Here is a 21,742-nt window from a genome sequence, read left to right on the forward strand (position 1 = left end):
TTATGTTTTTTAAAAAAAGATTTCACTTTATGTAGAATAAAAATACGCAAATGTGGTGAGGATTGTAGAGAGAGGGAGGGTGAGTGTGCCCGTGCCATGACACGTGTGGAGGTCTGAGGACAGCTTAGGTGCCGGCCCTCTCCTTCAACCTTGCGTGAGGCAGACCTCTCATTGTTCATTGCCAGGCTAGGTGGCCCTTGAGCTTCTTGGAAGTCCAGGCTGCCTCTGGCCGGCATTCCAGATGTCCTCCGAGGTACCCAGCTTTTACAGGGCTCCTGGGAACCCAAGTTCAGGCAGTCCTGCTTTCCATGCTTGGGAGCATGTTATCCCCTGACCCATCTCCCCCGCCCCGAGAATTGCTTTTAAGTGCTGAAAGAGCCACCAAGGAGAACTTGAGAACTTGACTGTAAGATACACAACAATTTTGTTGTCCCAGACCCGCCTGCACTTCCAGATGCCCCCACTGTGAGGGCCATCCTGGAGGTCTTCAGGGTACAAGGTCAAATCCTCCTGGAATTTGTACACTAAAGCCCCTTGGAAATAAAATAAAACCACACTGGGGCTGGAGAGATGGCTTAGAGGTTCAGGCGCTTGCCTGCAAAGCCAAAGGACCCAGGTTCAATTCCCCAGGCCCCACATAAGCCAGATGCACAAGGGGGCACACGCATCTGGAGTCTGCAGTGACTGGAGACCCTGGCATGCCCATTCTCTCTTTCTTTCCTCCTTCTCCTCCTCTTCCCCTTCCTCCTCTCTCTCTCCCTGCCTATTTCTCTCTCTCAAATAAATAAAAATAAATATTAAAAAAATTAAAACCACACTAGACGTGGCAGGCCTCTCCTAGTCTAATAAGCTTTATCAGGAAAGTGAAATTGGGGCTAGCTGGTAAATTTACAAGTAGCATCACACTCCTTCCAAAGGAAGAGAGAACCTTTTTGTTTGGGGGCGGGGATTATTTTTTCTCAAACAACTGTAATGATGGTGGACTTGCTGGGCTGGCTATTAATTCTCCATAATTATGCACAAGGCCCTTTACATTTGTTTTGTGGTTCTTCCCTTCTGAGTAATTAGACCAGGCAATCAGCACATCTTTCATATTATAAGGAGGCTTTCTTTTTCTTTAAAATGTTGAAATGTCTGCAAGTGACAATAGAAGTAAATTCCAATCAGTAGTGCTAATGATTCTTAATGAGGTGCTTGTTTTAAACCCCTCCAGCTACCCGAGGCTCCTCACAGAGAAACTTTAAAACAGGATCAATCCCCTTGAGTTCCAAATCCTTTAGCTTCAGGGGCTAAAATCAGCTTCCCCTAACCTTTGAATGGCCAACATTTGCTTTGAAAGTTGACACTTTCTATTTAAATGTCAAGAGCTAAACCTTAGCAGTTCAGGACTGAACACACTGGTTTCAATTATCATTTTAATCCACATCTTTCCTCTTTGTAATGTGCTGGTGTCTGTCTCTCTCTCTCTCTCTCTCTTTCTCTCTCTCTCTCTCTCTCTCTCTCTCTCTCTCTCAATTAGAAAGAGCCAGAGATTATCTGCACAAGACTGGAAGATTTATTGTGATCGGTGGGATCGTCTCCCCTGTCCACGACTCCTATGGAAAACAGGTGGGTCCCCTTCCTCTGCCCTTTGTCCCTTTGCTTTGCTTCTCTTCTCAGTGACAGCTCCGCTGGCCCCATTGTGTCCTCTGCCTAGATTCCTGAAAACGCAGAATGCCTGGCATCAGGCCACAGGGTTCCACCCCCAAGCCACAGTCCAACCTGAGTGACCAGGTGTAACCAGAGAGAGGCCCACCACCCAGCACAGCCAGCCACGTGCCCAGAGGAACGGGCACGCCCACTCGGTGCCACCGTGCCTGCACTGACAGCAAGTTACGGGTTATGATCCACTGGGCGAGTTTTTCCTGTGGTTTTAGAAGAAAACAGTGTGATGCCTTTTAGAGTCTGACCTAAAATTCATTTCCTGGCTTGCCATAGGTCCCAGAAAACGTGGGCACTCGTCCAGTTCTATCTATCCCCCTTTGTCCCACAAACAGAGCCAGGCTCTGGGGAAGTCAGCACACCAGCCAGGCTGAAGCTGACCAGGCAAGGGTGTGCCCGAAGGGCACTGCTGGCCTCGTGGTAGACCCTGATAGGGTGCCGTACGCCTTCACCCTTTCCCTTCTGCCCCCGGTGTCCCTGTGACAGGGGATCAAGTAAAGGAGTCACACCACACCCGTTATTCCCTCTCACCACTGCAACATGGCTATTTTGAACATGGGCTGGCTTGGGCCAGTGTTGGGGGGGGTGGGGCAGTGGCGGTGTGATGAGAGACAAGGGGCATCTCCCAGTGACAAGTATGTCGCTTTCCAGGGTCTTGTGTCTAGCCGTCACCGGCTCATCATGTGTCAGCTGGCTGTGCAGAACTCGGACTGGATCAGGTAGGACTGGGCTAATGGTGCCAGGGGCAGACAGCCCTGCGCTCAACAGGCCGGGCTTGGGAAGAGGTCATTTGGAATCTGCAAGAGTGGGGAAGTGGAAGAAGTGATAAAAAAAAAAAAAAAATCACAATCAAGCCACGCATGGTGGCACACGCCTCTAATCCCAGCACTCAGGAGGCAGAGGTAGGAGGATCACCGTGAGTTCGAGGCCACCCTGAGACTACATAGTGAATTTCAGGTCAGCCTGGGCTAGAGTAAGACCCTACCTCGAAAAACTAAAAAAAAAAAAAAGAAAAGAAAAAAAATCACGATAAATCAGACCTCCAAAAATGTCCCAATTGATAAGTTGTTTATTTTTGAACCAAACAATGGGGATCCTGAAACTAAGGGGTTTGGTCTGTTTTGTTTTGGCATCTCCGGGTACCGATGTGATTCTTAGAGTTTCCAAAAACAACGCTGGGTAAGGTCTGGTCTCAACATCTATCTGAATTGCCTCCCACCTTCATTCCCACCAACTTCCATCAACTCTCACTTCCATTCAGAGACTCCCCTGACCCTGGCTCCCTCGTAGTCCCACAGTGACTCCAGGACGGAAGTGAGGGGCCTGTGAACATTGCCCTTTATGGCCTTCACACCAATTCACACCGGGAGCTTGCTTTTCCACTCGCTGCTTTTCCCCCATCAGACCAGCCGTGCCCCCCTTCCTCTGAGCTACCAGTGTAATTAAAGCAAGCTTCCACTAATTATGCTAATTATGTTCCCCCAAGTTCCTACCATTATAATCTGCATGAGAAGATGATGTTTAAAAAATGAATGGCACACCATTTGCGTTGTGATTTCCCACCATGGAAAAACATAAGCAGTACCCAGAGGTTTCCGTGAGAGGAGGGAGGTGATGGGACAGCCACCCGAGACCCAGGGATGCAGAGGCTGCCAGGAAGGGTGGGCAGAGGACATGAGAGCAGTCAGGGAAGCGACAATAGCAGTTAGACTGTGATTTGTGATTTGTGATTTGTGTGATTTGTGTGAGAAGCACGTGCACTTCAGGGACTTTCTGTGCCCTCGTGACAGAGGTAGAGCGGCAGCAGCTGCTTTTCCTCAGATGAGAAACAGGCCCAGAGAAGTCAAAGGGCTTCAGCAACACAGCATCTGAGGTCAAATCAAGAGCAGAAGTGAGACCTCCTAGTGCTGAAAACAACAATCTGGGGGCGGTGGGGGGGCGGCTAGCCCGGTGGAGAAAACATTGGGCAGGAGGTTGTTCCTATTTGGATAGGCTTAGAAGCTTCTGGAATCATTCCCTTATTCATCCACTGACTATTTATTGAGTGTCTCATGTTGTTCTAGACAGCTGGATGACCAAAACTGAGATAGCTGACCTGCTGATGAACTGTAAAGAGGGGAGCTGGTCAGCAGGTCTTGGCCAAGGGAGCCTGTTTGGTTAGGTCGAGGGTCCGCTCACTTCCAGCACCTGTGCCCATAGGGACAGGGCAGGAGGAGCCAAGCTAGGGCTTGAGGGAGGCCCTTCATTTTCACTCAATGAGATCTCTCTGGAAACCTGAGGTACGTACACATGGCAGGGGGCGGGGGTGGGGGTGGGCAGGGAATGTTCCACTGCTGAGAAAATGTTTGAGAACTATCCCAACATACCAGCTCATTAAGTTGGCAATTAAGGCCAAGTGTGGCGTCAGTCTGGGACTGGAGCCCCGCGTGCAGGAGGGCCTCACCAGCCTGTGGGTCTGCACCTCTAGTCTGACCGACATCCCCTACCTCCAGTCCCGAGGCACCCTACCACACGGCTGATGTGGGAGAGGACTGGGTGCTGCATCCCCAGGGCTTTCAGCCAGTCAAGGCAAGCCTCAGGCCCCACTTGACGAGGGCCAGGCTCAGCTAATCGGTGGCAGTTCTGTAGGAGCCTGGAGAGGGTAGCCTTCTCCAAGAAAGACTAAGCGCAAGTCACTCTGCTAAGCACTGTGCCCGTGGAATGTACCGCGCCGCCCCACAGTGGGAAGAGCGCAGAGGCTGGTATTGAACCCATGACCCACACCAGCATCTCCCTCATTGGCTCAGGCTCAGCTCCTTTCACTTTCCAAAGGTGAGCTGTGGGGGACTGAGGCTCAGAAAAAGAGTTTCACAGTTGGAGATCTAAGCACATAGCATGGCCAGGCCTTCTAAATTCCCTGAGCTGCGAGCCTTGGAAGAAAGAAACGAGGAGAGCACGCACGCATGGAAACCGAGGGCGCCCTCTCTCCTGTGATGCAGGGTGGACCCGTGGGAGTGCTATCAGGACACCTGGCAGACCACCTGCAGCGTGTTGGAACACCATCGGGACCTCATGAAGGTGAGCTGAGCGTGGATGAGGATGAGTAGATCAGCAAGGTTCAGGAGGGGGCCAGGGCAGGGGTGAGGAGCTTTGATCTGCTGGCCCAGCGCCAGCTTCCTGCTTCCCAGCCGTGTGTGAGCACAGTTCCAGCCTGTCAGGGGCACCAAGGAAGTCAATGACTTGGAACCTAGAGTGGAACTAGGCATGCCACCCCTGCCTCCCACCCTCTCACTTGACCTTCCGTTTGGATATGCTAGGATCTCGTTGCTGCTGGGTATGATGTGGGCAACTTTTTTAACAGCTCAGGAGGTACATCCAAGATGAAATGCAGGAGACCATGGTTGTTTGATTTCAACAAATGAGCAGAGGAGGAGGCTGGGCAAGGAGGGGCAGGAGAGGAGAGAAACACTTAAGACTTAGTACAAGCAGCCAGACCCGTTCCCCATCTATTAGGAACCCAATGGGTCCCCTCACTCCAGGATGAAATGCCATGTCATTCATATTCATTCCTCCATATAAGAATCCTCATTCACCGGGCGTGGTGGCACATGCCTTTAATCCCAGTACTTGGGAGGCAGAGGTAGGAGGATCGCTGTGAGTTCAAGGCCACCCTGAGACTACACAGTGAATTCCAGGTCTGTGCTGGTCTCAATAGGAGAATAATTAGATGCTTGATCTCCTCCATCACAATGTGTCAGTTAGGAAAGGCTGCGATGCCTGTGGCAACAAACATCCCTCAAGTATCAGTGGCTTCTTGAGAATTCGTTCTTCACACTACGAGTCATCTGGAGGGGTGTGTGTGTCACCTGTGGAGGTGGGGGGTGGTGCTTAGCTCTTTCTAGTCACATAGGAAGAAGCTCGAGGCTCCATCATGGAAGGGAAGGTCATCGGGGATTTGGCAAGCCTTCCTGAGCAGTGGATAGTCAACAGCAGCCCAAACACCTGGCCACTATCTTGTTGTCCAGATGCCTGGGGTTCCTGAATACTGCCTCTGTCACTAATACTCAAAACCTGAGTCCCGGCCAGAGAAGCTTGCCCAGGAGCCAGCTGTGGCAGCACTGGGCTCACAACATTGGTCACAGATCACCCCCAGCCTTGGAGCCCGAGCTTATATCTGATGTTTCCCTGGTCTGTTTCCAGCCTTCCCGGGCCTGGGACGAGGCTGTCCCTTCCACCTGGAGCATTCTCAAGGATACATTTGAAAAGACCACTGGGGGTGGGAGAGCCATGGAGGGCTGAGCAGGCACAGGCAAGGGTGAGGCATGCAGCCAGCCAATTTCTTCCTGGTCACCAAGAAAAGAAATTCCTTAGAAAGAAGACCAGCTATTAAATGAGACTATGAGAAGACCCTGGGTGCACAATCTCAGTTGCTTCCCAACTGTGGCTGGACATTGCTGTGATCTGATCCTATTAGGCCCATGAGGAAAGTGAGCCCATGACACGAATGCCTGCCTGCCTGCCCTTCCTGGGCTCAGAAGGATTCACATGCATTCTGCAGTCAGGGTGGCCTCAGAGGTGTCCTCAGCCAGGGATCATGGGGATCCTCCCGAAGCAGGACTGTGATTCCAGAGGGTGGGATGCACCAACTTCCAAGGTTCTAAATGGCTTTCAGGGAAGGGGTGGTGAATAAAGCTCTTGGTCCTGTGTTTCTATGTTGCCCACTAGCCCTGGGCAAAAGAGAGTTGCTTCTGGCTCTGCTGTGAAGAAGGCTATATTATCCGGCTGGAGAGTTGGCTTAGTGGTTAAGGCATTTGCCTGCAAAGCCAAAGGATCCCAGTTCTCCAGGACCCACATAAGCCAGATGCACAAGGAGGCACATGCATCTGGAGTTCATTTGTAGTGCCTGGGGGTCCTGGTGCACCCATTCTTTCTCTCCCTCTCTCTGCCTCTCTCTTTCTCTCAAATAAATAAAATAATAAAGTCTTCTTTAAAAAAAAAAGAATGGTATATTATCAAGGCTAGAGAGACAGATGGCTCAGTTGGTAAGGCCTGAGGACCTGGCACCCATGTAATATCTAGGTGCGGTGGTGGGTGTCTGTAATCTCAGCACTGGGGAAGCAGAGATAGGAGGTTCTCCAGGGCTTGCTGGCCAGAGAGTCTAGCCACATCAATGAGTCTCAGGTTCACTAAGAGACTCAAACAGTAAGGTGGAGAGAGACTGAGGAAGATACCCAACATCAGCCTTTGGTCTCCTCACACATACACACATGCTGCATGCATACCAATACCCATATGAACACACACCATGTACACATATGCAAAAAAGAAAAAATTGGCTGGATATGTGGCTTAGTGGTTAAAGCACTTGCCTGTGAAGCCTAAGGGCCCAGGTTCAATTCTCAAGTACCTATGTAAGCCAGATGCACAAGGGTCTGGAGTTTGTTTGCAGTGGCTAGAGGCCCTGGCATGTCCATTCTCTCTATCTGCCTCTTCCCCCCTCCTTTACTTGCTCTCAAATAAATAAATAAAAAGAAAAATGTCAAGAATGCTACATTATCAGCTGGGCATTTTCTGAGGTACTGGAGGGAGCAGCAGGGCTGATGAAGCAGGGGGGGATAACACCTCAAGTAACTGCACGGCTCTGGAGGGTAACGCGCAGCACCGAGACGGCTGCGATCTCACCCCCCGCTTGCCGTGACGCAGATCTGTCCTGCCCTGTCTCTAGCTGCCTGTGTTGTTGACACCTCTGGCCCGCACAGGCCACAGGTGGCCATAGAGCCTCCGGTTGGTCTGACCTTTCCCAAGCCCTTTCGCAGACATGATCTCATTTGAGCCCCATGAAGCAGGCAGGGACCACAGATAGCTACAATCTGCAGAAGGTTGTATCAAGTTCCTGCCAGCTGGCTGGCTCTCCCGAAGCCCTTTGCGTGTTTATTCACTTGATTCCAACACCATAGTCAAAAAGGCAGGAGTACATCTAGAGTTGCAAAAGTTCAAGGTCATTCTCAGCTACATAGTAAGTTCGAGGCTAGCCTGGACTACATGAGACCCTGTCTCAAGAAACTACTGGGGTTTTTTTGCCAATTAAAAAAAAGGGGGGGTAGCTATATTATTAGACTTGAGTTGAAGTTCAAGAGAGATAAACTGTCCCAGATCATATAGCTAGAAGGAAGCAGAGCCCAAACTGGGGTCCAGAGCTGTGTGACATTACACCACCTCCCATATTTTCTGGTCTCCTGACAGCTCAGTGAATTCATGGTACAACCTTCAAAGCTTCTCCTCAGCTCTGGGCCACCTCACCATGCTATATATGCGGATGTCCATTTAGAGATAACTAGGAAGGAGTTTCCAAGGTCACTTGGAATGACACTGACTCAGTACCTCTTCCTTTCTCCAGAGGGTGACAGGCTGCATCCTCTCAAATGTCAACACGCCTTCCATGACTCCTGTGATCGGACAGCCACAGCAAGAGAGCTCCCAGCCCATTTACCAGAACAGCAACGTGCCCACCAAGCCCACTGCAGGTAGGGGAAAGCCGGGGAGTTCTCAATCCTCGGGTTCACCTGGAGGGCTTCATACACTAGGTAATTTCATTGGCCCGGGGAAGGAGAGGAAGATCTAGCAGGTTCCTAGAACAATGCTGATCCTGCAGGCTTAGGAGCCGTCCTTTGAGAACCTGTAATTACATATCTATACTCAGACAGACAGAGAGAAGGGAGGAGGGAAGAGAAACAGAGGGGGGAGGATGAGGAGAAGGGAGAGAGGTGATCAGGTGCCTTTTTGTGCACTTAATGATAAATATAATCGCCTTAAGAGGGGAAATAAATACACAAAAGGGAATAATGTTTTTCTCTACCTCGTCCAAGAAAGTTGAGGGTCTCATGGCCACATTGAGGAAGTAGCAGGGACATGCATCGCGTTGTATCCGTAATCCACATACTCTTAGCACCTCCTCAGCAACTAAGAAAAAGGGCCACCAACATGGATACCTTGTCAACCCTAGTACCATGCGCCATGGTGGTCAGTCTTCACGCGCATGCTCACTGAGTGAAGAAATTCTGTGATGCACATGCTGTCTTCACTTTGACACATGGAAAACGGAGATTAAGGGCTCAGCTCACAATAGAAGAGCCAGGGTCCATGTTCAGACTCCAAGGTCCACGCTCTACATGAGTCCTCCAGGTTGGTTACAAGAGACACAGCACATCTGTCATTGCAGAACTTGGGAAGTGGAGAAGTTCAAGGCCAGCTTTGGTTACATACTGCGTCTAAGGTCAGCCTGGCCTACATGAGACCCGATCTCAAGCAAAACCAACCAATACTCCATATGACAGATGCTGCTACTTTTCAAGCAGGGGCCACGTGCTATGACTGGTCTTTCCGAAACAGGGTAATTCACAAAATGAGCCAGAATTTCAGTTTGCATCCTGCTACACAGAGAGACTCAGGGGGGAAAAATGCTTGGACAGGTGCTGTTACAGTCAGCGCTCCCACTACTGGGATGAACCCCCAAACCAGACACAGTTTATGGGAGGAAGGGATTTATTTGCAGCTTACAGATCCAGGGGAAGCTTCATAATGGCAAAAGAAGCTGGTCTCTTTCACAGGTCCAAGCAGAGACAGAAAGCCACCAGAAGCAGTACCACACCAAAAGCAAGCACCAAACTATCTATGAGACCCCGACAGAGTTCACTCAGCATCCCCGAAGGTGGAATTCAGGCCCACCCCTAGTGACATGCTAGGGGCAGAAGCAATAAACTCAATATTATTATTACTATTATTATGATCATGATTTTTCAAGGTAGGGTTTCACTCTAGTCCAGGCTGAACTGGAATTCACTATGTAGTCTCAGAGTGGCCTCAAAATCCTGGTGATCCTCCTACCTCTGCCTCCCGAGTGCTGGGATTAAAGGTGTGTGCCACCACACCCTGCTCTTTTTTTATATTCTATTTTTATTTATCTATTTATTTGACAGAGAAAGAGTAGGGGGGAGAGAGAGAATGGGGGCGCCAGGGCCTCCAGCCACTGCAAATGAACTCCAGACATGTGCACCTCCTTGTGCATCTAGCTAATGTGGGTCCTGGGGAATAGAACCTGAGTCTTTTGGCTTTGCAGGCAAATGCCTTAACTGCTAAGCCATCCGTCCAGTCCTGTAAATTCAATTTTAATAATACATGAGTCTATGTGGGGTGGGGGCGATGGGCATCAAACTACCACAGGTGCCCAGCCATACACATATTACATACTTTAAAAAACTTTATTTTTATTTATTTATTTGAGAGAGAGAATAGGCATAACAGGGCCTTCAACCACTGCAAACCAACTCTAGACACATGTGCCCCCTTGTGTATCTGGCTTTCATGGGTTCTGGGGAATCGAACTAAGGTCCTTTGGCTTTGCAGGCAAATGCCTTACTGGCTAAGCCATCTCCCTAGCCCATACACGTTGTTTTCTTTGAGGTAAGGTCTCACTCTGGCCCAGGCTGACCTGGAATTCACTACGTAGTCTCAGGGTGGCCTCAACCCACTATGATCCTCCTACCTCTGCCTTCCAAGTGTTAGGATTAAAGGTGTGTGCCACCATGCCTGGCCCACACTTTTAAATATATTTATTTATTCATCTGAGAGAGAAAGAGAGAGGGCAAAAGAGAAAGGGGCAGAATAAGTGCACCAAGGCCTCCAGCCACTGGAAACAACTCCAGGTGCATGTACCATCTTGTGCATCTGGCTTATGTGGGTACAGGGGAATCAAGCCTTTGTCCTTAGGCTTCACAGGCAAGTGCCTTAACCACTGAGCCATCTCTCCAGCCCATTATTACACATTTTTAAATGGAAGAAAATAAACAATAGAACGTTAGTAGCAGTTATGTATTCAGGTAGGATTGTGGGCACTGTTTATTTTTCTCTTTACATATTTTCCAAGTTTTCAACACTGTAAATAGATATGAGCAGAAAGTCAATTCTAGTCTACGAGCTTTGGGCGGTGAATGGGAAGAAGGAATATCCGCTGTCATTCTTCTGTTCTTTTTCTCCACCTACCTTCTGCTTTCCACTCTCCAGCCCCACCCCGTCCACTGCACCCCTGTTGTTTCCAGTGGCCCCAGTGCTGGGCTGACTAAGTGTATGTTGTGAGCTGTTCTTTCCCTCTGTCCCTATCTGTCTGACTCTCTCCCGCAGCCAAGATCCTGGGAAAGGTGGGAGAAAGCCTCAGCCGAATCTGCTGTGTGCGCCCTCCAGTGGAGCGCTTCACCTTTGTAGGTAAGAGGCCAGCAAGCAGTGCCTTTCCCACTCCTTCTTCCTCACATCCTCAGTCATTGGCAAGGAGTCCCAGGCACGTGTGGAGTGTTATGGTCTGAGAGAGGTGTCCCTCTAAAACTCATACATCAAAACATGAATCCCTTTGTGGCCGTATCGGGAAAGAACCTTCAGGAGGTCATTTAGATGGTGAGGGTGGCCCTTGCCAGTGTGATTAGTGCCCTTATAAAAGACGCCCTCCGGAGCTAGCCCAGCTCTTCCCCCATCTGGGGATACAGTGAGAAGATGCCATCTATGCTGTCTCCTTCATCTGGAACTTCCAGCACTGAGAACTCTGAGAAGGAAGTTTCTGCTGTTTATACGTCATCTAGTCTATGGTATTTAGGTATAACAGCCTGATGGACTTAAACAGCCTATTATGAGATGAAAGACTGGAGGCAAGCAGGAATGTCACTGGGTGATGGAAGCCAAGAGGCTGTGGTGATCCCATTGTAGCACTGCTAGGAGGCCTTTTGTGGTCTTTACCTTTTTCCAGTCATGCTTGACCCCCACCCTGTACCCCCATAGAATGGGCATATGCACTAGAATTTTGTTTTTGTTTTTGTTTTGTTTTTGAGACAGGGTCTCACTATAGCCCAGGCTGATCTGGAACTCATTCTGTAGTCTCAAGCTGGCCTCAAATTTACAGCAATCCTCCTACCTCTATGCTGGGATTAAAGGTGTGCACCACCACACCCAGTTTACTCTAGATTTTTATTTATTTTTTTATTTATTTGAGAGTGACAGACAGAGAGAGAAAGAGGCAGAGAGAGAGAGAGAGAGAGAGAGAGAATGGGTGCGCCAGGACCTCCAGCCACTGCATACGAACTCCAGACGCGTGTGCCCCCTTGTGCATCTGGCTAACGTAGGACCTGAAGAATCGAGCCTTGAACCAGGGTCCTTAGGCTTCACAGGCAAGCGCTTAACCACTAAGCCGTCTCTCCAGCCCTACTCTAGATGTTTTTAACATGGTCCTAATCCTCCCATGAGTCTGTCCAGCTCAGAGACTATCTGTCTTTCCAGCAGGGATATGCTCTTTCCTTGAGGTCCTTCTGTCTGTTGGATGTCACTTCCCTAAAGACTCAGATGAAAAGATCAGTCTCTGGGGCTCCTTCTCCTGCTCACCCCAAATTAACTCTGCAGAAGAATTAGAGGCCTAGAACTTAACCCTTTTATCCCCTGGGCCTTATTTCTGCCATTTCTGAGATTCCCACTTCAGCCATATTGAACGAGAACTGAGAGAGCTGGCTGAGAAGGCCGAGAGGCAGGCCAAGCCAGCGTGTCCGTGGGTTTGTGCGAGGGCACGCTTATGTACACCGTGCACTCCCACGCACACGTGGCACAAGAGAGCCCCGGCCTGAGGCTCTGCCCTTTGCATCTCCCGTGGGTCTTGCTACATTTCACCATGGAAAAATCTCAATATCCCCAATTTTGCTCTTTCTTTAACCAAGTGGCTCTTAAAGAAAGGAGGGCCAACTCCTGGGGCTCCAAAAACCTGTCTCACAACATCTGGAGAACACTGGGCTTAGGCAGCCTTCTTAGGATACAGAACTTGTCACTGGTTTCTCAGCAAGGTGGTCAAATTCTAAAAATCCCGGAAACGTGGGGTCCTGCCCTAGGCAGTGGAGATGGTCCTCATGCATTTGAAGCTGCCTGTACTGTCTTTTTGCTCTCCTCAGATGCTCCTGTGCAAGAAGGCATGTGTCCTCCCGTCCCAGACGCTCTCACGGAGAAGACTCTCAGATGCTAATGCTTTTGTATTCCTCTCTCCTTCGCAGATGAGAATGCCAATCTGGGCACAGTGATGCGGTATGAGGAGATTGGTGAGTTGGGGCTGTGAAAGCAAGAACATTTGGAGCCGCCTGCCTCCAACTACTGGTGACATGGGGGAGGGCAGAGGCTTGAAACCCTGAGGTGTGTTCACAGCTTCCAGCATATTCCTTCTCAAGAACAAGATCATAGACTGCTTAGCTCCCTTTTAGCATCTTTTAACTGGACTCCTTCCCAGACAGGATTGGATCGGCTGACAATATTCCATTCAGAGCCTCCCCTTCCCTCAACTAAAAGAATGAAAGTTGAGCTTCAAGGCCAGTGGGAGAGGGTAGTGTGTGTGTGTGTGTGTGTGTGTGCTTTCCCCATAGACATTGCACATAAACAAGGCAATCAGAGATTTTCAGCACTTGGAAATAGAGGAGGCAGAAGTTGGCTGAAACCTCATGGTTTGCCTGCTGTCTGGGCTGAGGCTTAAAGCCCACCACTGTCTGGGTGGGGGCTCTTGCTCAGCTCAGGGCCATAGTAGGTAGAGGCTAGTTTCACACAGCTGTTAGGACAGGAAGAAGTTGACTACCCTGTATAAGTAAGCTCAGGAGCAAACCAGCAAACTAGTCTTTCCAAGGCTCCTGAGTAGGAGGCAGAAGTGAGGGACCCTAGTGCCTGAAGCTGGGGAAATGACAGAGAGACCCCACGGAAGCTGGAGCTGTCACAGGTACCAGTGACAACAGGAATGCCTGGCTCTAGGATGAGAGATGACTTGATGTCTAGCTGATACACTCAGCGTTAAACCTCCAGCTGAAAAAATCGCTTTGGGGACTGGAGAGATGGCTTAGTGGTTAAGGCGCTTGCCTGCAAAACCTAAGGACCCATGTTCGACTGCCCAGATCCCACATGAGCCAGATGCACAAGGTGACGCATACTCAACGTTGCACATGCACACAAGGTGGAGTTCGATTGCAGAGGCTGGAGGCCCTGGCATGCTGGTTCTACTCCCTGAGAGGGAAGGAGTCCCGTAGATCTGACAGGAAGGGGCACTGGGGCTGAGGATGAAAAAGTGAAAAGGGGTGCTACGTGGCCATTGCTGCTGTCAGATGGACTTGGGCCTGCAACGGCGCAGGTGGCAGCTGCCTTGATGTGCCGTGGGAACTGGGATGGGCCACTGGGCTACACATAGCTGGGATTCTTGGGCAGGGAGTGTGGCGGGAGAGCGCGGATGCTGGCTCCCAGCCCTGGTTCGCGATGGCCTAGGGAAGGAGGCAGGGCCCAGCACCAAGCCAAGGGAGCCAGCCTGCCTCCTGACCCTGAGGCTCTGTGAGGCCCGGGTGCTCACAAGGACCCTGTTTTGATGCACAGTTCATAAGGAGCCCTTTCCTCTAGCATCAGGCACCCCTTTTTTCACACTCCCAACAGCAGGCTGCTTCCCCAGAGCCGCCCCCAGTCTGAGGTCTTGTGGTCTGAAAACGCAGGAAGCATGGCTGCCCTCCAGCGGTCACTCGTGGGAACAAAGGCTCTGCCAGGGCCACCTGTCTGTGACCAATAAACACATCTGTTCTGATCCTGCAGGGCACCCAGCGGAGACCTCGTTCTATGTTTTGGCTTATTCTTTCTAAATTCCACTTATGGTTGGGTGGGAAAGTGAGTCCTGGCATGGGAATGGAAGAGATGCGTTCTCATGGTGATAAGCAGGGTTTTCAACCTTCCCACCTCCAACCGTCCAGGAACAGAGATGGCTGTGTTGTGGGGCTGTCCTGTGTAACATAGTCTGTTAAGCAGCGTCTCGGGCCCCTCAATTGCATTAGATGCTAGAAGCCCTTCTACCTCCTCCCAGAAATGACTGCTGGACACTGCTAAATGTCCCTGGCCATTGGGAATTCACTCCCAGCTGGGAATGACTACACAGAAAGCTATATAGAACAATAGAGAGCAATCAGAGGCCCAGCGCGTCCTCCCTAACTGAATCTTTGGGCCACCAGAGTTACTAAGCCTCAGACTCTCAACAGAGAACTAGACTCGAAACTCTGGCTGGCTCCCAGCTGGGCATGAAGAACAGCAGAGTCCCTGGCATGAGCCCTGGCTGGCTCCGCTTACTCGTTCGGGGCCCAGCTCAGCTCCACAGTGTGGGGTTTGAGTCAGCAATCACAGTCCTTGACTTGGAGGAAGAGGTGTGCCCCCCCTGAGGCACAAGAGCCACCACAGCTCTCCCAGACTGTCCAAGGGCTGTCAGGCAGTCTGGGTGACTCTGTCATGATCTGGTTCACCCACATACCCTGTGTGCCAGTCACTCGGCCAGGGGGAATAAAGACATATTAAGGCTCTGCACCTCAATACATCAGTATGCCATAATATATAAGGGAGGAGACAAGAGGGGACATAGAAATATTGAGCAGTGAAGCCCCAGCCCTAAGAGGGCTCCTTGAGGTGGTGAGCAGCACAAACCGCAGTGATATGGGAATTTGGGGTATCTTTGAGAGGGATAGAGCCTTTCTCGGCTCCTGGGTGGACAAGAAATCAGGAGCTAAGGTGCCAGAAGGTCACAATCACACAGAGCTTTCACTGAGTGCGTGACCTTCAGAGCTCTTGTCTTTATGAATGTTGATGAATGAAAGCAGCAGGCCAGAGGGTGAGATTTAGGAAGATTTTCTTACAGCTTCGAAGAGGGATTGCTTGGAGCTAAAGAAAGGCAGGCTCCTGTACGATTGAAGCAGGAGCAGGCTTCCCAGAAAATGAGAAAGCCCACCTAGAGACCCAGCTTGAGGTCTTTTATGAGCTGGTTAATGCAGCCCCTATGCCAGGTTTCTAGGTGGGGGATCAGGTTTTCCAAGAAAGGAAAAATTCCCAGGAACCTTTATTTTCCAGGAACGATATGACTTCTTAGAAAAAGTGATTCTCCTAAGGAAGGTCTCCCCTAGGGGAATCGAGATAAGTAAAGACCAGACGTTTCAGACCTCTTACAAAGTGGAATGACCTATATTCCCCCCTACAGGCTCAGAGACACTCCTCACTTCCACTTTGGTGGGGAGGCCTGGTACCCCTAAACTGCCTCAGTGGGACAATGAGATGCTTGCCCTGTCTGTCTCCACCTGCCTTGGATTCCGGGGACCTACTCCACAGCAGGGGCAAGCTTGCCCGGTCTCTGGGCCATCAGGCAGGCAGAGGCAAGGACAAGCTTCTCCTTGGTCGCAGCGTCTGGGATGGTGGCAGGGCTGTGTGGTGGGCTGAGCACACAGTGCCCAGCAGACCATACCCAGGACCTGGGCAACCCGGCCAAGGACTTTGACTGTGGAATTTCAAGAATCTCTGAATTCGTTTTCCCCATTGCTCAGTTTTTATAAGCAACAATTTGCTGCCAGTTTTAAATGACAATGAGCCTCACCGGGATCATTCAAATTGGGCTTAATGAGGGAAGAAAAACAAGCAGGAAACACCAGGAGGCCAGGCAGAGTTTGGGAGGGAAGGTGGCCTCGGCCTTTTTTCTTAGGTCCTTTGCGGAAAGAGGACACATCCAATCAATGCACTGCCTCATGTGCCCCCACCTACCCCAGTGGCACTTGTCACAGGAGACACAGCATACTCCAAATAATACAGAAAAGAGAACCAAACCTCATTAATCCCTGAGCTGGATAGAAAACCAGAGAGATACCTATGATCCCAGCACTAGGGATCAGGTGTTCCAAGCCAGACTTGACTGCTTACGGAGCTGGAGGATAGCCTAGGCTACATGAGACTGCCTTAAAAAAAAAAAAAAAAAAGGAAGCAGAAAGTAAGAAAGAGTGACCCTTAGACCTTGGGCAAGGTCTGTTATCGTGCCCACCATGCTGGTATAGGCATCAGGGACCTGTGTTCTGGGCAGACAAGATGGTCGGCCACCCTCTGTGCTTCGCTTTTTCCTACGTATGTATTCCCGCTGAGATGAAAGCATAGCGAGCGCTCCCTACTATAGACACCCTGGTGTGAGGCTGCCTGCAAGATCTGGGTCCCCACAGCTCTTCGGATGAAGAGATTGAAGTGGTTCCCAGACCTCTGTTTACTCCCCTGCAAACTGTGCTCTCCCGTCCGCAGAGCTGCGGATCTTGCTGCTGTGTGGCAGTGACCTGCTGGAGTCCTTCTGCATCCCAGGGCTCTGGAACGAGGCAGACGTGAGTAGCGCACCCACAGCCCCGCCCTGCTCTGCGCTGTCGGGACAGGAGGGGAGGGTGGGGAAGGACACCCTTGACTTTGGCTTCTGGTCTTCCCTCCCTGGACTGGAATCTCTTTTGGCCTCGCCTGAGTTCTCAAGAGGGCAATCCATTCACTTCATTATGAAGGAAAATTCTCACCTACCCCCAACCTTTATCTCCCTCTGCACTTTCACCCACTCTTCCTGGCGCTCACCCCTGGGGAAAAAAAAAAGCTCCGAGTCATAGAATGCCTTGTTCTAAGCACTGCATGGCGTGTGCATGTTGGGGGGGGGGGGGGGCGGAGCCAGAAATGGGATTTTAAAAATCCTTTGCCTGTTGGAGATTATAGTGTGGCTTGTTTTCCTTTGATTCTTTTGGAAGAGGTAGTAAAATATCACCCTAGGATCCCCTTAGCCAGAGAAAAGGGCAGGGGGATTGGGTGGGGAGGGGTGGCAATAATGGCTAGTGGCAAAAGGTCAGTAAGATCCTTCTAGCAATTGACTTGGGGCTGGGGAGAGCCAGTAACTAACACTTAGCGGCTCCAAGACTTCTTGTGTTTCCAGTTCTGCCTGGGATGGTTTTAACTACCTGACTCGCTCTTCACAAATGTAGCCATTCTCGTTCTTGCATTGATTCACTCATAGCCTGAGTTAAAGTTAGCTCCAACTTCACAGCCCTATGCCAGTTTTAATTAGTTAATTTGGTTGGTTGGTTTTCGAGCTAGTCCAGGCTGACCTGGAATTCACTATGTAGTCTCAGGGTGGCCTTGAACTCACAGTGATCCACCTACCTCTGCCTCTCGACTGCTTTGGATTAAAGATGTGCACCCCATGACCAGCTGTCTTTATTTTTGTTGTTTTGAGGCAGGGTCTCAGGTAACCCAAGGTGGTCTCAAACTCCTTATATAATCAAGGATGACCATGAACTTTTTTTTTTCGAGGTAGGGTCTCACTTGTGCTCAGAGCTGACCTGGAATTGACTATGTAGTCTCAGGGTGGCCTCGAACTCATGGCAATCCTCCTACCTCTGCCTCCTGAGTGCTGGGATTAAAGGTGTGTGCTACCACGACTGGTTGACCATGAACTTTTGAACTTCCTGCTTCCACTTCTAGAACAATAAATAGGATTACAGACACGTATCACCATACTTGGTTTATGTGATACTGGGTATGAAACCCAGAGCTTTGAGCATGCTAGGCCGACACTCTACCAACTGAGTCATAGCCTCAGTACTGTTCTGTTTTATTTTGAGACAGGGTCATACTGTGTAGCCCATATTGGCCACAAATACCTGGCAGTTCTGCCTCAGCTTCCCAACAGCTGGGACCACAGGCATGTGCTACAACCCCCAGCTTCCCAATGCCTGTTTTATTCCCAGATTAGTATAATTCCAGACAGAGCACTTGGAAAACAACAACAAAACAAAACAAAAACCAGGGTCTCATTATGTATCCCTGGCTGGACCAAAACTCACAGAGTTCTGCCTGCCTCTGCCTCCAAGTGGGACTACAGGCCTGGTGGCTCACTTGGTGTTTTTCTTTTAATTAACTTGGTGAGCCACTGATATGGAAATGAAGAGTGCCAGAGCCTTTCTCAGCTCTTGGGTGGACAATAACTCGGGAGCTAGGATGCTAAACACTTACAGTCACACAAAGAGTCCAAAGTCAGTGGCCTCTGGGATCTTGTGAATTTTGATGAATGAAACTTAGAGACCAGAGAATAAAGTTTAGAGAGATGTTATTATAGAGACTACAGCTCTTAAGAGATAGAAAGAATACAGTGTTCCTGCCAAGAGGAGGCAGGAGCGGGGTTCCCAGAAATGGAGAAAGCCCACCTAGAGACCCAGATTGGGGTCTTTTGAGCTGGTTAGTTCACCCCAGTGCCGGGTGTCCAGGAACCACCAGGATTTTAGAAGGGGAGTGATTTCATCTCTCCATTTTCTTCTCTAGGGAAGAAAAAGATAAGGGGAAACCAGATTCTCCCCTTGAGTTCCTGGTCTCTAGCAAAGTGGAGGGATAAGGAGTCCTTTAGGTATAAGAAGACTCAAGAACATTCCTTACTTTTACTTTGGGGGGTTCTGTTACCTCTAAACTGTCTCACAACTGTGCAAATCACTCACCTCCTCTGGTTCCCAAATATGGCCCATTTTGCCTACTGTTTGGCATACCCTCAGTGAAATGATTGCAAAAGTCTTACAAAAAATTTATTCCTGAGGCAGCCGGATGTGAGGAGGCAGGAGTCCCACATCTCAAAGAGTTCGGGGGCATTTATGAGACAGACAGGGTGGTCTGAAGCATGGTTAGAGGCAAGGAAAAGTGGAGTCATCTACAGATGTGTAATAAAACATGCGCTTAGTAGTCTGACCACTCAGTCTATGCTCAAGAAAGGGTGACATCAGCAGGCTCAGGGGGTGGAGCCTGGGCTTTCTGAGGTCATCCATCATCCATCCAACATTTACATAGGCCCAAGTGAAGGGCCAATAGTTTCAAGTACTTTGCTCTACTTCCTTGTACCTGAAACTGAAAAACAACTTAGGCAACCATTGTCATGGTGATTCACAATCAAGTGTTACCTATAGAAAGCTAATAGGAGTGTATAGCTATGTGACCTCCAAGATTGGTGGTGAAAAAACAAAATGCAGGGCTGGAGAAATGGCTTAGCAGTTAATACATTTGCCGCGAAGCCTAAGGACCCCAGTTCAATTTCCCAGGACCCACGTAGGCCAGATGCACAAGGGACCACATGCATCTGGAGTTTGTTTACAGTGGTTGGAGGCCCTGACACACCCATTTTCTCTCTCTCTCTCTCTCTCTCTCTCTCTCTATCTCAAATAAATAAATAAAATATTTTAAAACAAAAAGCATATAAAGCTAGAGGATTAACTTTCTTTCCTTTGGTTTCACCCTGGGCCTCCTGTAGTTTTATAAACCTTGAAAATCTATGGTATATAACTGATAGAAACATACAATACAGTCCTTGCCCCAAGCATGAGGGGGCACGACATATATATGTAATCTTTCTGTGTATATTTATGTATCTCTGGAAGAAGGGGGATAGGAGGGGAAGGGAGGGGGAAAGAGGAGTGAAAAGAGGGCAAACTTCAGGATCAGAATCAAGCTTTCAGTCTACTCTAACACAGCTCAGGACAAAATATAGCTTGAGTTTCTCCCGTCTCTATTTGCAAGCAGAGAGAGATGCATGTGCTAGTTTGTGCATCTGGCTTTACATAGGTGCTGGGGAATCGAACCCAGGTCATTAGGCTTTGTAGGCAAGCATCCTAACTTCTGAGCCATCTCTCCAGCCCTCTCCCATCTCTAAAATGGACATATAAGGGCTGGAGAGTTGGTTTAGCATTTAAGGTGCTTGCCTGTGAAGCCTAAGGACCCATGTTCGGCTTTCCAGATCCCACGTAAGCCACACACACCAAGGTGAGGCAAGCGTAAGATGACACATGCCCACTAGGTGGCCCAAGCGTCTGTATTTCAATTGCACTGGCTGAGGCCCTGGTGCGCCAATTCTTTCTCTCTCTCTCTCTCTTGCATTACATGCTCTAAAATAAAAAATAATAAAATTAAATTAAATGGACATAAAACGGTACCTACCTCACGCAGTTCTTGAGACTCAAACGACACTACTTAAAGCACCTAGTCCAGCACCTGCCCTGTCAGCACAGCTAACAGACAAATGATGGGGGTTTCTGTTCGCTTGTTTTTATTTTTATTTTCTGGTTTGGTTTGAGGCAGGCTAGCCTCAAACTTTCTGTGTAACTAAGGATGACCTTCAACCCCTGGATTCTCCTGCCTCCACCTCCCAAGGGCTGTGAATTACAGGCTCCAGCCACCACACCCAGCCTGCCCCAAACTTCAGTGAGAGAACTCAACTAATGTGAAATAGGCCCACAGATGTACAGTTGTTCAGGGTGAAGCATGTACACGCTGAATGCTATGGGGTAACCAGGGGAGGGGGCGCTCCAGGCAGCCCTTTCTTCTGTACCCAGCAGCAATTTCCTGCAGGGGAAAATGTAAACCTTCTTTCAGTTTAGGATTAAGCAGCTTAATTAGCTTTTGATCTCCTCCCTCCTTCACAAGGTGCTGTAACGGTAAAGTGTAATGTGAGCAAAATCTGGACAAGAAAATCAGCAAAGCTCTGTCAAGAATCTGGGCAAAGCGGGCCCATTGCCTGGGACCCTGTCCTATGTGCAGCCCGGGCAGTCAGTTGTGAGGGAATTTAGAGGGATGAGCTTGGCAGCGGGGACAGCAGCCTGGAGTGCCACTTGAGTGAGCAGGAAGTCCCTGGAGCTGTTTACTAAGTGGGGCCTGGGGAAGAGTCTACTCTCAGGGGCACAGCCAGACCTCCTGCATCCTGAAACCCACACCCTCGGGTTCCCCGTTTCTCTCCTCGTCCAGGTTCCCTCACCAGCTGCAGGTTCTCTTCACTTCTCTCCTGCTGCTCTTGGTGTTGCCCGATGCCAACATTTGCTGACCAGCAGGAGAGCCCCAGGTCTCTCTTACTCTGGTTGGTCCCTGGTGCCAAGACCAGCATGGGATTACAAGCATGCACCATCACACCTGCATGAAAATCCCACTTAGGAGTTGTCTAAATCAGGCTACGATTCCCCTCTGAGTCCCTGTCCTACACGGTGGCCGAAGCTGTCTGGGTCAATGCTGATTCCCAGACCTGAGAGGCTCTGGTGTAACTTCAACTTGCCGACTGTTTTACGGGCTCAGTTCATCAAGGCAGTCACATCCCTGCCCCACCACAGTGGGTTCTTTGGGGCCTGTGTCCCTAAATAGCTATCTACAAAGCCCTATTACATGGAGACCAGGACCCCAAAGCCAT

At 49.8% G+C, this 21,742-nt stretch overlaps 1 protein-coding gene across 1 annotated transcript in view; it reads left to right on the forward strand.

Moving 5' to 3' along the window:
- Nmnat2 (nicotinamide nucleotide adenylyltransferase 2) overlaps nucleotides 1-21,742 on the forward strand; it is a 196,837-nt gene that overhangs the window by 162,096 nt on the left and 12,999 nt on the right. Inside the window, exons 2-8 of the mRNA XM_004658723.2 lie at nucleotides 1,520-1,608; nucleotides 2,353-2,420; nucleotides 4,680-4,758; nucleotides 8,078-8,204; nucleotides 10,858-10,938; nucleotides 12,753-12,797; nucleotides 16,807-16,883. Of these exons, the coding sequence (XP_004658780.1) occupies nucleotides 1,520-1,608; nucleotides 2,353-2,420; nucleotides 4,680-4,758; nucleotides 8,078-8,204; nucleotides 10,858-10,938; nucleotides 12,753-12,797; nucleotides 16,807-16,883 (566 nt within the window). The remainder of the gene's footprint in view (nucleotides 1-1,519; nucleotides 1,609-2,352; nucleotides 2,421-4,679; nucleotides 4,759-8,077; nucleotides 8,205-10,857; nucleotides 10,939-12,752; nucleotides 12,798-16,806; nucleotides 16,884-21,742) is intronic.

Source organism: Jaculus jaculus, chromosome 1 (assembly GCF_020740685.1).
Source record: "Jaculus jaculus isolate mJacJac1 chromosome 1, mJacJac1.mat.Y.cur, whole genome shotgun sequence".
NCBI classification, from domain to species: Eukaryota; Metazoa; Chordata; class Mammalia; order Rodentia; family Dipodidae; genus Jaculus; species Jaculus jaculus.